Source organism: Rhincodon typus, chromosome 39 (assembly GCF_021869965.1).
Source record: "Rhincodon typus isolate 14 chromosome 39, sRhiTyp1.1, whole genome shotgun sequence".
Lineage (NCBI taxonomy): Eukaryota > Metazoa > Chordata > Chondrichthyes > Orectolobiformes > Rhincodontidae > Rhincodon > Rhincodon typus.
Window position 1 is genome coordinate 6,494,941 of NC_063370.1, and position 15,526 is coordinate 6,510,466.

Consider the following 15,526-nt stretch of genomic DNA (forward strand, 5'->3'; position numbering starts at 1 on the left):
TAGGGAGGCAGGGACGAGCTGGACTGGTTTTGGGATGCGGTGGGGGGAGGGGAGATTTTGAAACTTGTGAAATCCACATTGATACCATTGGGCTGCAGGGTTCCCAAGCGGAATATGAGTTGTTGTTCCTGCAACCTTCGGGTGGCATCGTTGTGGCACTGCAGGAGGCCCAGGATGGACATGTCGTCTGAGGAATGGGAGGGGGAGTTGAAATGGTTCGCGACTGGGAGGTGCAGTTGTTTAGTGTCATTGTGCCATTGTGCTCGACCTTTCTGGGTCCTGTTGAGCTGTTAACTAAAATCCAACAGAGTTGGCTGAACCACAGTTAAAAATATACCCTTTCATTTACGAATGTAATGAACAATGACAACTTTCGTAGGAATCTTGACTTGCCACAAAGTTGAGTGAGAGCAAGGGCACATTCATGTCATATGACGTCCCATTACATGTGAAGATCTGGCACATGTCTGAAAGTGTGCATTTTGGCAGAAAGAGGGAAAAGAAGCATATTATCGAAAGGCGAGAGGTTACAGAGCTCTGGGATGCAGAGGGATCTGGGTGTCCTAGTGCATGAATCGCAGAAGGTTGGTCTGCAGGTACAGCAAGTAATCAGGAAAGCTCATAGAATGTGATGGTTTATTGGGAGGGAACCGAATGCTGGAGAGTAGGGAGGGGATGCTTCAGTTATACAGAGCATCTGGAGGACTGTGTACAGGACTGTTCACTGTACTTACGGAAAGATGTTAACACAGTGGAAATAGTTCAGAGAAAGTTTACCAAATTAATCCCTGGAATGAGTGAATTTCCTTACGAGGAAAGGCTGTGTCTGTATCCTCTGGAGTTTGGGAGAGTCGGAGGTGATTGAATCGAAACATCTATAATCCTGAGGGGGTCCTGACTGGGTGGATGTGGAAAGGATGGTTCCTCTTGTGGGAGAATCTAGAACGAGGGGTCACTGTTTAAAAATAAGGGGGTCCCTGTTTAAAACAGAGATGGGGAAACATTTTTTTCTGAGGAGTCGTGAGTCTTTGGAATTGCCTTCCTCAAAAGGCAGTGGATGTGGATCTTTCAATATTTTTAAGGCAGAGGGAGACTGATTCATGATGACCCAAGGGGTTGAAAGATGGTCAGCGGGGGGATATACAGGGTTGTGGAGCTGAGGTTAAAATCAGATCAGCCGCAATCTTATTCAATTGGGGGAGCAGGCTGGAAGGGCCGAGTGGCCTACTGTTGTTCCTTGTTGGCATGTACATCCTGTGATAATGCGCTTCCTTTTCCTAATGCAGTAACCTGTTATAGGACACCCCATTGTGTTCCAAAGACCAGGGTTAATGCATTTTAATTTTTTTTATTGTTGATGTCTGCTTTTTGAGAAAGAATTCTGCGTAATTTTTCTGGTTCTCCCCCTTTCTCAGTATTTCATCATGGATTACTATGCTGGCGGAGACTTCCTGACATTGATGAGCAGGTTCGGGGATCGCTTCCCGGAAACTATGGCCCAGTTCTACCTGGCAGAGCTGGCTCTGGCAATAGACTCTGTCCATGAGCTTGGCTTCATCCATCGGTGAGAGTCCGCTGGCCATCATGTGATTTGAATTATTATTGTCACGTGTACCTAGTTACAGTGAAAAGTTTTGTTTTGCGTGCAGTACAGGCAGATCATACCATACAAAGTGCATTAGGGTAACAGAACAGGGCGAGGAATAAAATGTTTCAGAGATAGTAGGAACTGCCGATGCTGGAGAATCTGAGATAACAAGGTGTAGAGCTGGAGGAACACAGCAGGCCAAGCAGCATCAGAGGAAGACTGACGTTTCGGGCCTAGACCCTTCTTCAGCTGCAGGGAAGGTGCACACAAAGTGAGATCAACATTATATTTACGATTTGAGAGGTCCATTCAGAAAGTCCGATAACCGCAGGAAAGAAGCTCTTCTTGAACCTGTTGGTACGTGTTTTCAAACTTTTATATTTCCTGTTCGATGAAATAGGGAGGAAGAAATTGCAACCGGGGTGGGGAGGGGTCTTTGATGATGATGGCTGCTTTCCCGAGGCAGTGGGAAGTGTAGATGGAGTCAGTGGATGGGAGGTTGGTTTGTCTGATGGTCTGGGCTGCGTTCATACCTCTCTATAATTTCTTGTGGAATTGGGAAGAGTTGTTGCTGTACCATGCTGTGATCCAATTGGACAGGATGCTTTCTATGGTGCACCTATAAAAATTGATAAGTGTCTAGTGGACCATGCCGAATTTCCTTAGCCTTCTGAGGAAATACTTAGCTTCCTAGAGTCATAGAGATATATAGCACGGAAACGGACGCTTCGGTCCATGTCGACCAGATATCCTAAATTAATCTAGTGCCATTTGCCAGCATTTGGCCCATCTCCCTCTAAACCCTTCCTATTCATATACCCATCCAGATGCCTTTTAAATGTTATAATTGTACCAGCCTCCACCACTTCCTCTGGCAGCTCATTCCATACACACACCACCCTCTGCGTGGAAATGTTGCCCCTTAGGTCGCTTTTAAATCTTTCCCCTTTCACCTTAAACCTATGCCTCTCTAGTTTTGGACACCTCTACCCTGGGGGAAAAGACCTTGTCTATTCACCCTATCCATGACTCTCATGATTTTATAAACCTCTATAAGGTCACCCCTCAGCTTTCGACACTCCAGGGAAAATAGCCCCAGCCTATTCAGCGTCTCCCTGTAGCTTAAACCCTCCAACCCTGGCAACATCCTTATAAACTTTTCTGAACCCTTTCATATTCCACAACATCCTTCCTACAGCAGGGAGACCAGAACTGAACACAATATTCCAAAAGTTGCCGTAACCAATGTCCTGTACAGCCACAACATGACCCTCCCAACTCCTATACTCAATGCACTGACCCATAAAGGCAAATATACCAAACACCTTCTTCAGTATGAAATATATCTTGTGGACAGCCTTAACTTGCATTTTCATAGCACCTTATCCCACCTCACGTCAAGGATAAGTACCTTCTTTCTTTTTTGAAGAGCTGTCACGACATAGGAAACATTGCTGTACATTTGTGCAAAGCAAGATCCCAGAGCCAGTTGTCTTAAAGTGACATTTTTTTGTTGACATTGGAATAAATGTTGGGGGGGTCTTGTGTTAAGGTGGTAGTGTTCCTACCTCTGGGCCTGGAGATCCAGGTTCAAGTCTCACTTGCTGCAGAGGTGCGCAATAACTTCTCCGACCTGGAAAATGTTTGGATAAATGTGGGCTTAGAGAATCTCTGGCCTTGTCCTCATTGAGAATAGTGGCTACAGGGATCTTCTCTGTTAGCTCCCCATCTCAAGAAGGCAGACTGAAATCACCACCTTAATGTTTCCTTCGAAAGTCTGCCGTCTCTGACAATGTAGCACTCTCTCTGGTCTTTCTGTCTTTACCCCAGGCAGGGACTAATATCACCCCCTACCCCCTGGGGACATGTGAAGGCAAGAGATTGATCAATCTAAGAGGAGGCTGCAGAGAGAGAAAGAGAGAAAGAGAAAGAGAGAAAGAGGGAGAGAGAAAGAGAGAGTGAGAGAGAGAGAGAGAAAGCGAATGAGAGAGAAAGAGAGAGAGAGAAAGAGAGAGAGCAGGAATGGGAGCTGCAAGGTCAAAGTTGGTGACTAATGGGCAGGTAAAACTCAAGAAGAACTCAGAGACAATAGTGAGATTTATACAAAAAAAATTGTTCACAGGTTATGGGCTCAGAATTTATTGCCTAATTGCCCAGAGGGCAGTTAAGAACCAACCACGTTGCTGTGGGTCTGGAGTCATATGTAGAGAAAGCAGGAACAGGGGACTGAGTTGGATGGTCAGCCATGATCCTATTGAATGGTGGAGCAGGCTTGAAGGGCCAAATGGCCTACTCCTGCACCTATCTTCTATGTTTCTACCGGTGGACCATTTCAACATAACGACATGCAAGAAATGGAGGGATGTGGACCAAGGGCAGGCAGAAGGGATTGGCTTAATTCGGTGTCATGTTCGGTGCGACATTGTAGGCCGAAGGGCCCATTCCTGTGTTGTACTGTGCTATGACTCCGCAGTCGGAGGAGAGGGACAGGGCAAGATACGCATCGGTCTCTCTGTGGGGGCAGTGAGTGGACACCTGAAGGTTATCAACCAAACAGAATTCTGTTTTATAAACCATTAACTCCCTTGAAATAAGTCCAAAACGATCAGTTTCCCATCACCCTTTATTTACACACGTGGAGAGTCCTTGACACTGATCCAGCTCCCTCAGAGCCAGCTCTCAGTGTGAATACAACCCCTGACACTCCTGTTTATATCTGTCAGCCCGGGCTCCCTGATTGGACCAGATTAACAGCCTCAATCAGGGAACTCACATTCTATGGGGTCCACTGGCTGACCTCGTTACAGGGACTACACCCCTATGTAGGCCAGGCTGGGTAAGGATGGTGGATTTCCTTCCCTAAAGGACCTTAGTGAACCAGATGGGGTTTTTACAATAATCGACAATGGGGTAAGAGGTTACCGGGTGGAATATGCAGGAATGTAGAGTTGAGGTTAAAATCAGATCAACTGTGACCTTATGGAATGGGGGAGCAGACTCGAAGGGCTGAGTGGATCTCTTGTTCCGATCGTCAATAGATTAGCTTTGAATTCCAGAGATTTTTTTTGCTATTGAATTCAAATTTCGCCATGGCGGGATTCGATCCCACATCCCCCAAGCTTTAGTCTGGGTGTTTCATATTGCTAGTGCCGTGACCATAGACAGGACGGTCCCAGGTTCTTCCATCCCATGGCCGAACATCCACTTAGTGTCTAACCTTGCCAATGGAGATTGGGAACCTGGATAAGGTACCAGTCTCTCAACACAACAATCGATGGAGTGGTGGCTCGGTGAGGGTTCACTAATTTGTGGTCGCAGTGGCTTTGATAAGATTCGATCCTAATTTCAGGAAGATGAGTTTTCATCATCATAGAATCTCTACAGCGTGGAAACAGGCCCTTCAACCCCAACAAGTCCACAGTAACACTCAGAGCATCCCACCCATCCCTGTCCCCATATAACCCACCTGATCTACACACTATGGGGTAACTTAGCATGGCCAATCCAACCTAACCTGCACATCTTTGGACTGTGGGAGGAAACCAAGGCAAACCCGCACAGACAGGGGAAGAATGTGCAAAGTCCACACAGACAGTCACCTGAGGGTGGAATCGAACCTGGGGTCCCTGGTGCTATGAGGCAGCAGCACTAACAACTGAGCCACTGTGCTATCCCAGTTGGGTTTAGGGCCCAACTCAGGGTTTAACCCAGAAACACAGGGAAAGAAATTAAAACGCTGAAAAATAGGCACCACAAAAGTCTCATTTTGTCGAGCTCCAAGCACACATGAAAAGAAAAAGGCTGTTTGGGTTCAAAACTCTGGTTGTCAAATGAGTTAATGATCTGTACTGTTTTCTCAGGGATGTGAAGCCGGATAATATCCTTCTGGATGAGAATGGTCACATCAAGCTTGCTGACTTTGGCTCTTGTCTCCGGTTGGGAATTAATGGTCAAGTAAGTACAGACACCACGTTTCCTTAAACTGTCTTTGGCGCGGCCAAGCTGGGCTGAGGGTTAAAGGACAAATTTGCCTGACCTCACTGCAGGATCCTCGGTTAGCATGCAGGCAGGAGCAAGTAATTAAGAAAGATAGTGGAAGGTTTGTATTAATCGTGAGAGGAATTGAATTTTTTAAACATTCATTCCCAGGATGAGGGCGCCATTGGCCAGGCCAGTATTTGTCACCCATCCCTGATTGAGAGTCAATCACATTGCTGTGGGTCTGGAGTCACATGTAGGCCCAGACCAGGTAAGGATGACAGTTTCCTTTCCTAAAGGGCATTAGTGAACCAGATGGGGTTTTTTCTCTCCTGAAAATTAGCATCATTAGACTCTTAATTCCAGATTCTTATTGGATTGAAATTCCACCATCCTGCTATGACAGGATTTGAACCAGGACATTACCTGGGGTCTCTGGATTAACAGTCCAGTGACAATAGGCCACTAGGCCATCAACTCCCTAATGATGGGATTTCAATTCAATTTTTAAAAAAATGGAATTCAGAATCTAATGGTGACCATCGACACTCTCATAGTTTCCGCACTCCCTCAGTATGGCTCAGGATATACTCACCGACCCAACTTGGAAATATATCGGTCATTTCCTTAAGGAACACTGGGTCAAAATCCTGGAATTCCCTCCCCAACAGCATTGTGGATGTCTCTAAACTAAATGGCCTGTAGCGGTTCAAGATGGCGGCTCACCCCAAGGAACAGCTGGGGGGAGGGGCGGTAAATGTAAATGCCATTGATCCATCCTTAATTCCTGAACTCTCCGGGGAAATTCTGGAAGGTTGGCAATCCCACATCCCTCACCCCTGTGCCACTTTCCTTCCAGGTACGGTCAGCCATCGCAGTGGGTACACCTGACTACATCGCCCCAGAGATCCTGCAGTCTGTGGAAGACCCTTCAGCGACGTACGGCCCAGAGTGTGACTGGTGGTCGCTCGGCATCTGCTCTTATGAGATGCTTTTTGGACAGACCCCCTTCTACGCCGACTCCCTGACTGAAACCTATGGGAAGATTCTCAACCACAGGGTAAGCAACAAGGGTGAGACTGTGGAGTAACAGGGCACACCACCAGCATTAGCGATGGGCCAAAGTGCTTGTAACAAAGCGATTGGGTTAGAGACATGGTTGGCTTCTGGTCGGTGCAAACTCATTGGGCCTTTTAGAGTCACAGAAACAGAGCCTTCGGCCCAACCCAGTCCATAATCCCAAACTAAACTAGTCCCACCTGCCTGGCCCATGTCCCTCCAAACCTTCTCTATTCATGTACTTATCCAAATGTCTTTTAAACATTGTAACTGTACCCGCATCTACTACTCCATCAGGAAGTTCATTCCACACACGAACCACCCTCTGTGGTAAAAATTTGCCCCTCATGTCTTTTTTAAAATCTTTCTCCTCTCACCTTTAAATTGGGCCCTAAAGTCTTGAAATCTTCCATCCTAGGGAGAAGACGACTTCCATCACGTCTATCTATACCTCTCATTATTTTATAAACTTCAATCAGGTCACCTCTCAACCTCCTGTGCTCCAGTGATAAAAGTCCCAGCCTATTCAGCTTTTCCTTATAGCTCAAACCTTCCATACCTGGCAACATCCTGGTAAATCTCCTCTGAAACCTCTCCAGTTTGATAATATCCTTCCTATAACTGGGCGACCAGAACTGGACACAGTATTCCAGAAGAGGCCTCACCAACGTCCTCTACAACCTCAATATAACTTCCCACTCCTACACTCAAAGGACTGAGCAATGAAGGCAAGTGTGCCAAACACCTTCTTAACCGTCCTGTCTGTATGTGACACATTATGTACCTGCACACCTAGGTCCCTTTGATCTACAACACTAGCTAAGGCCCTTCCATTAATTGTATAAGCCCTATCCTTGTTTGTTGTACCAAAATGCAACACCTTGCATTTATCCAGATTGAACTCCATCTGCCATTTTTCAGCCCATTGACCCATTTGATCAAGATCCCTTTGTAACCTTAGAAAGGGGAGGCAATGGCCTAGTGGTATTATCACTGAACCATTTATCCAGCAACCCAGATAATGTTCTGGGGACCCAGGTTCAAATCTTGCTGCAGAAAATGGTGGAATTTGAATTCAACAAATATCTAGAATTAAGAGTCTAGTGATGACCATGAAGCCGTTGTTGATTTTTGGGGGAAAAACCCATCTGGTTCACTAATGCCCTTTAGGGAAGGAAACTGCCATCCTTATCTGGTCTGGCCTACATGTGACTCCAGACCCATAGCAATGTGGTTGACGCTTAACCACCCTCTGGGCAATTAGGGACGGGCAATAAATGCTGGCCTGGCCAGAGATGCCCTCATCCCGTGAATGAATGAGAAAGGAAAAACCTTCCTCCCTGTCTACTATGCCACCAATTTTGGTGCCATCTGCAAACTTACTAACCATGCCTTCTATATTCTCATCCAAATCATTTATATAAATGACAAATGAAAGAGGACCCAGAACCGATCCCTGTGGAACACTACTGTTCACAGGCCTCCAGACGGAAAAATAACCCTCCACCATTACTCTCTGTTTCCTGCTGTTAAGCCAATTATGTATCCAATTGGCAAGCTCACCCAGAATCCCATGTGACCGAACTTTACTAATTAGTCCACCATGCGGAATCTTGTCAAAAGCTTTACTAAAATCCAAATAAACAATGTCTACTGCTCTGGCATCATCAATCCTTTTGGTAACTTCTTCAAAAAACTCAACCAAGTTTGTGAGACATGATTTTCCTCACACAAAACCGTGCTGACTATCCCTAATCAATTCTTTAAATCCTATCTTTTATAAATACTTCTAACAATTTAGCCACAACTAAAATCAGACTCACAGGTCTATAGTTCACTGGTTTCTCCTTACAACCTTTCTTAAACAAAGGTACAACATTCATCACCCTCCAGTCATCAGGCACCTCATCTGTAGTTATAGATGATGCAAATATTTCTGCAAGGGGTCTTGTAATTTCCTCCCTTACTTCTCACAATGTTCTGGGATACATTAGATCAGGACCCAGCGATTTATCCACCTTTATATTCTCCAAAACACCCCAAACATCCTCTTCTGTGATGTGAACTGTTTTCAAAACATCAAAGTTTATTTCTCTGCACTCTCTAGACTCTATTTCTTTCTCCACAGTAAAAACTGACGTGAAATTTTCATTTAGACATAGTAAGAACTGCCGATGCTGGAGTCAGAGCTAACACAGTGTGGAGCTGGAGGAACACAGCAGGCCAGGCAGCATCAGAGGAGCAGGGAAGCTGACATTTTGGATCGGAACCCTTCTTCAGAAAATATTCATTTAGAAATATTAATTTAGTATCTCTCCCATCTCCTTGTGTTCAACACAAAGATGACCTGCTTGATCCTTAAGAGGCCCTACCCTCTCTCTCGTTAACCTCTTGCTGTTAATGTGTTTGTAGAATCTCTTTGGATTATTCATCACTTTATCTGCCAATGTTATCTCATACCGCCTCTCTGCCTTCCTGATTTCTCTCTTAAGAATGCCCCTACACCCTTCATATTGATTAAGAGAATCCAATTGAACCAAGTTGTCTATATCTAAAAAAATTCTCTTTTATTCTTGACCAGAACCTCAATATCTTTATTCATCCATTGTTCCTTAATCTTACCAGCCTTACCCTTCGCTCTTTCTGACAGGATGGCGCAGTGGCTCAGTGGTTAGCACTGCTGCCTCACAGCGCCAGGGTTCGATCCCACCCTCGGATGACTGTCTGTATGGAGTTTGCACATTCTCCCGTGTCTGCGTGGGTTTCCTCCCACAGTCCAACGATATGCAGGTTAGGGTGGATTGGCCATGCTAAATTACCCCATTGTGCCCAGGGATGTGTAGATGAGGTGGGTTATAGGGGGATGGGTCTGGGTGGGATGCTCTGAGGGTCGGTGTGGACTTGTTGGGCCGAAGGGCCTGTTTCCACACTGTGGGGATTCTATGAATCTATCTCAGAGAAGAGGCGAGAGATGGCAATATCATAAGCAAGGTCATGCTGGACTCGAAATGTTGACTCTGCTTTCTCTCTCTCTCCACGGCCAGACCTGCTGAGTTTCTCCAGCACTTTCTGTGTTTGTTTCAGGTCTGCAGTGTCTTAATTTTACAAGAGATGAGAGAAGGCATGAAGGGTGTGTTATTACTGAGAATCTTATATTCGAGAAATCGGGGAGGAGGTGGGTTTGGTGCTGGTGATGGTAGCTCATTTGGTTGGATAGCTTGGTGAGTGATGCCCAACAGCCTAGTTCCTGACCTAAATCGTAAACTCCCTACAGTATGGAAACAGGCCATTTGGCCCATCAAGTCCACACTGACCCTCCAAAGAGCATCCTACCCAGACTCACCCCATCCCTGCATTTCCCATGGCTCGTCCACCTAACCTGTACGCTATTGGGTGATTTAGCACGGCCAATCCATGTAATGTGCACATCTTTGGACTGTGAGAGAAAACCGGAGCACCTGGAGGAAACCCACGCAGACACGGGGAGAATGTGCAAACTCCACACAGATAGTCGCCCGAGGGTGGAATCAAACCGGGTCCCTGGCGCCATGAGGCAGCAGTGCTAACCACTTAGCTCCCCTGTTACCTTTAAATCGTTTGCATCTGCCTGTGATTTGGGGTTTGGTGATGTTTAGCTACGTTTCCATCGCCCTCGAATTGGTGTGCAACCGCCAGGACACCGCCCAGGAGGTGAAATTATGACGGGCAGGAAATTCTGCCTCCATTTTGTTTTGAACATTCCTGTTGGGTATTTGGTAAAGTTCATGAGATGGGGAAGGGGTTTGGTGACCGACCCTCAAAAGCCATACATTTGGGTAATCTTTCTCAGTCGCTGACTTTCTGTGGGAAGAGCTGGCAGGAATATGTCGCGTAAGGTGTTGGAGGCAAGAGATTGTGAGGAAACTTAGAACATAGAACTGTACAGCACGATCTTGTGCCGAACTTTTACCCTAAACCCAAGATCTATCTAACCTCCACCCCTACCTTACACTATCATCCATATGCCTATCTAATAGCCGCTTAAATGCCCCTAATGTGGCCAACTCCACTACCCTCTCCGGCAATGCATTCCACGCCCCTACCACTCTCTGAGTAAAGAACCTACCTCTGACGTCTCCCCTATATCTACCTCCACTCACTTTAAAACTATGCCCCCTCGTAACAGCTACCTCCACCCTAGGAAAATGTCTCTGGCTGTCCACTCTATCTATACCTCTGATCATTTTGTACACCTCTATCACCTCTCATCCTTCGTCATTCTAAAGAGAAAAGCCCTAGCTCTCTCAACCCTTCCTCATAAGACCTTCCCTCCATTCCAGGCAACATCCTGGTAAATATCCTCTGCACCTTTTCCAATGCTTCCACATCTTTCCTGTAGGATATCTCTGGGACCTGGATGAACTGGAGTTGGCGAACCAGATGTTCAGGACTCCAATAGTTCATGTCTGTTACCACTGAATGCGAAAACTGGTGATTAACTCTCTCCCCTCCCCACGTTCCTCAGGCTTCAATAACCTCCATATTTTCTTCCCAAAATGCCCTCAGGACTGTTTTCAGTTCCCGGACTCCATTCCTGAAGTGTCTGATGAGGCGAGGACCTTTATCCAGGGCCTGGTTTGCAGTAGGGAGGAGAGGTTGGGACGGAATGGAGTCAGGGACTTAAAGGGACACGCGTTCTTCAGGGGCATTGATTGGGACTTCATCGATCGGACCGAGCCCCCTTTCATTCCAACAAACACCAGTCGCATGGACACCTCGAATTTTGACGTGGAGGATGAGAATTTCAGCAGTCCAGTCCTTTCTCAGGTATGTTTTATTCTCTTCCTTATCTTTGCTTTTGTCAATGGTTTCATGCTCAGTGGACGGGTGTGCGGTCGACAGACAGAAATGACACTGAGGGTTTTTTTAAAAAATATTTTCCATTGAGGCACTCATCAGGACCCATGCAAGAATGCCAAATTTCAATCGATCCCAACAATATGGCCACTGGTGTTCTGCAAAGGTCAGTGCTGGGAGCCAGCACAGTGAGGAGCTGGAGGAACACAGCAGGAGATGGCAGCGTCAGGGGGAGCAGGAGAGTCGTCGTTTCGGGTCGGGACCCTTCTTCAGGACTCTCAGTGCTGGGAGCTCAGTTGGTTTGTTTGTAAAGGGTTTGGATGAAAGTGTAGGTGGTCTAATAAGTAAGTTTTCAGATGACGCAGATTGGTGGAGTCGTGGATAGTGAGGAAGGTTGGCAAAGGATGCAGCAGGATGTGGGTCAGTTGAAAAGTTGGGCAAAGAAATGGCAGACAGAGTTTAATCCGGACCAGTGTGAGCTTGGGAAGTCAAATGCAAGAGGAAAGTGTACAGTAAATGGCAGGACCCCTAGGAACATTGATATACAGAGGGATCTTGGGGTCCAAGTCCGTAGCTCCCTGAAAGTGGATAAGGTGGTAAAAAGATGGCATACAGCATACTTGCCTTCATCGGACAGGGACATTGAGTATAAACGTTGGTGAGTTAGGTTGCAGCTGTACAAGACTTTAGTTAGGCCACATTTGGAGTATTGTGTGCAGCTCTGCGCACCACGCTATAGGAAGGGTGTGGAGGCTTTGGACAGGGTGCAAAAGAGATTTATCAGGATGTTGCCTGGATTGGAGTGTTTTAGCGATCAGGAGAGGTTGGACAAACTTGGATTGTTTTCGTTAGAGCATCAGAGGCTGAGGGGCGACTTGTTAGAAGTCTATAAAATTATGAGAGGCATGGACAGGGTGGATAGTCAGAGTCCTTTTCCCCAGGGTGGAAATGTCAAATACTAGGGGGGGGCAGGGGTTTAAGGTGAGAGGGGGAAAGTTTAAGGGAGATGTGCGAGGCAAGTTTTTTACACAGAGGGTGGTAGGTGCCTGGAATGTGCTGCCAGGGGAGGTGGTAAAAGCAGATAGGATAGCAATGTTTAAGAGGCATTTAGACAGAGACACAAACAGGCAGCGAATAGAGGGATGCGGACCATTTCCAAATAGATGGGATTAGTTTAGAATGGCATCATGGCCAGCACAGACATGGTGGGCCAAAGGGCCTGTTCCTGTGCTGTACTGTTCTATGTTCTAAAATGCATTACAGGAGAAAAGGGTGATGATTGAATCATACCATTTGGCCCATACTCCAACCATCTGAAGAGCATCACAAACAGACTCAGACCCCCACCCTATCCCCATAGTCGTGCATTTCCCACAGCCAATCCACCCTAACCTGCACATCTTTGGACTGTGGGAGGAAACCCACACAGACACAGGGACAGGGACAATGTGCAAACTCCACCCAGACAGTTGCCTGAGGTTGGAATTGAACCTGGGTCCCACGTGCTACGAGGCAGCAGTACTAACCACTGAGCCCCCATGCTGCCCCATTGGTTGGCAAGAAGGGTTTAGGCCTGAAACGTCAGCCTTCCTGCTCCTCTGATGCTGCTTGGCCTGCTGTGTTCATCCAGCTCTACACCTTGTTATCTCTTATACATAAAAACATATGTATTAGGAACAGGAATAGGCCATTCAGCCCCCCCCCCCCCCCGGAGCCTGCTCTGTCCCTCAGTAAGATCATGGCTGGTTTGCTTGCGTTTCGAATCCAACATTCCCATCTACCTCCAGTGACCTTGATTCTGAGGACCTATCTTGTTCAAAGTTTCTCCAGTGCTAGAATAGGTAGTCCAGCGAAGCCTCACGAGGCCGATCCTGGGTAGTGAGGGATTTTCCCATGGGAAAAGGTTGAGTAGTTTGGGCCCGTATTTATTGGAGTGGTGGAGAATCAGGGGAGATCCTATTGAAAGCTCGAACATCTATTTGGGGACTTGACAGAGGAGATGTGCAAAGGTTATGGCCCCTTATGAGTAGGAGAAAGCCTTTGTCCTGGGGAGTGGTGGGAATGTGGAACTCAGTACTGTAATGCAAGGAGTAATGTGGAGGAGATAGTAATATTGTGGTCATATCTCTGGGCTAGTTTGTTCAGGATAACCTTCTGGGATCAAATCCCACCAGAGTAACTGATAAAAATTAATAAAATTTGGAACTGAAAGCTAATCTCAATAACGGTGACCATGCATCTTGTTTATTGTCATGCACACACAGTCTGGGGGTGGCATGGTGGCTCAGTGGTTAGCACTGCTGTCTCATAGCACTAGGGGCCCGGGTCCGATTCCACCCTCTGTCTGTGTGGAGTTTGCACATTCTCCCTGTGTCTGCATGGGATTCCTCCCACAGTCCAAAGATGTTACTAGTTTTTGTAGATGCACCATAGAAAGCATCCTATCCGGATGCATCACAGCATGATACAGCAACAGCTCTGCCCAGGGATCACAAGAAATTGCAGAGTTATGAACACAGCCCGGACCATCAGATAAAACAGTCTCCCATCCACTGACTCCATCTACGCTTCTCGCTGCCTCGGGAAGGCTGCCAACATCATCAAAGACCCCTCCCTCCCCAGTTATACTCTCCGCCACCCTCCTCTGTCAGGCAGAAGATACGAAAGTTTGAAAACACGTACCAACAAATTCAACAACAGCTTCTTCCCTGCTGTTATCAGGCTTGTGAATGGGCCTCCATATGTTAGATTTGATCTTTCTGTGCACCTTCTCTGTAGCTGTAACACTATATTCTGCATTCTGTTCTATTGCCCTGATATCCTAATGTAGGGTATGATTTGTCTAGTTAGTACACAAAACAAAACTTTTCACTGTATCTCGGTGCATGTGACAATAATAAATCATATCAAATCAAAGCCTCTTGGCTCATTTTCCACCAGGGGACTTCAGAGCCAATGTCCTGCGGTGTCTTTCCTGGGACACACCTTCCATTTGCAGGATTTGCATTTTCCGCAATCAGGTAAGACATACCCCAGGTAGGAATTCCAACTTGTTTTTTGGGAATTGAGGAAATGATGCGGAAAAAAAAGCCCAGAGAGAGCCAGAGGATCCGGCAGCCTCCCTGTGCATAACGAGAGAGAGACAGATTTAAAGTTTACCCCCACTTCACATCACCTGTGCTCTCAGATCCACGGCGTGAGGCTTCAAATCCCTCCCAAATTCAGTGGATAGGGAATAAGAAGCTGGAATCGGTGTCACTGTGAGATTGGCTTTGGATTTTAACACCCCAGTTTAAGGCAGAGTTTTGCTGGGTCGATGCTTATTCTCACCAGTGGATCTTACTGTGCCAGCAGCAGACAGCCATGGCTTAAGGCTCACCATCCACCAGGGAAAGGTAGTAAACTAGCACACAGCAAGAACCCACAAGGAGCAGGGATAAGGTCAGTCAGCTGTCAACCAGGAAGTTAAATGCAGGCTAGCACACCAGACAGAGGAGCGTCCTCAGGGCTCTTGTACCTTCCTGTGAAGGGTGGATCTGAGGTGATGGGAATCTCTGACCATTCAGCACAACACTGGGCCATCAATCCTGGCTTACTGCCCCACTCAGGTCCTGGAGCAGGGCTTGAACCCAGCACCTTGGGCACTGAGCGACTACAGCACTCCCCAGTGAGCTACAACAGCCACCGCATTGCTGCCACCCCTCGTGGGACATGTCATCGCTGGCAATAGGCCCCAATGATGGTGCCATGCAGGGAACCTAAGGGGTACTGAGAGAGCCAGGCCAACTGCACTTCTCCACCGCTCCGTCGGGAATGTGGTGCAACCTTAGGAATAACGTGGACTTCCCTCTTCCCAGACAGGGTGACTGCAGAGAGGCTGCGGGAGCGATGGGCCGTACAGTCAATGCCAACCAGCTGGACTCCAGCATGCATCTGAGGGTAAAAATACTCACTCCGCCTTATTCCTGCCTGGCTCAGCGGCCTTATCCTGATCCCTGCTGGAGTGCAGGCATATCCCTGTGTGTGTGTGTGTGTGTGTGTGTGTGTGTGTGTGTGTGTGTGTGT

General features: G+C 47.0%; 1 protein-coding gene across 1 annotated transcript in view; it reads left to right on the forward strand.

Annotated features, from left to right (window-relative positions):
- Positions 1-15,526, forward strand: part of LOC109925778 (myotonin-protein kinase) — a 45,715-nt gene that overhangs the window by 15,164 nt on the left and 15,025 nt on the right. The window contains exons 5-10 of the mRNA XM_048618392.1: positions 1,416-1,564; positions 5,449-5,542; positions 6,426-6,626; positions 11,171-11,431; positions 14,402-14,481; positions 15,319-15,400. Coding sequence (XP_048474349.1) covers positions 1,416-1,564; positions 5,449-5,542; positions 6,426-6,626; positions 11,171-11,431; positions 14,402-14,481; positions 15,319-15,400 — 867 coding nt within the window. The remainder of the gene's footprint in view (positions 1-1,415; positions 1,565-5,448; positions 5,543-6,425; positions 6,627-11,170; positions 11,432-14,401; positions 14,482-15,318; positions 15,401-15,526) is intronic.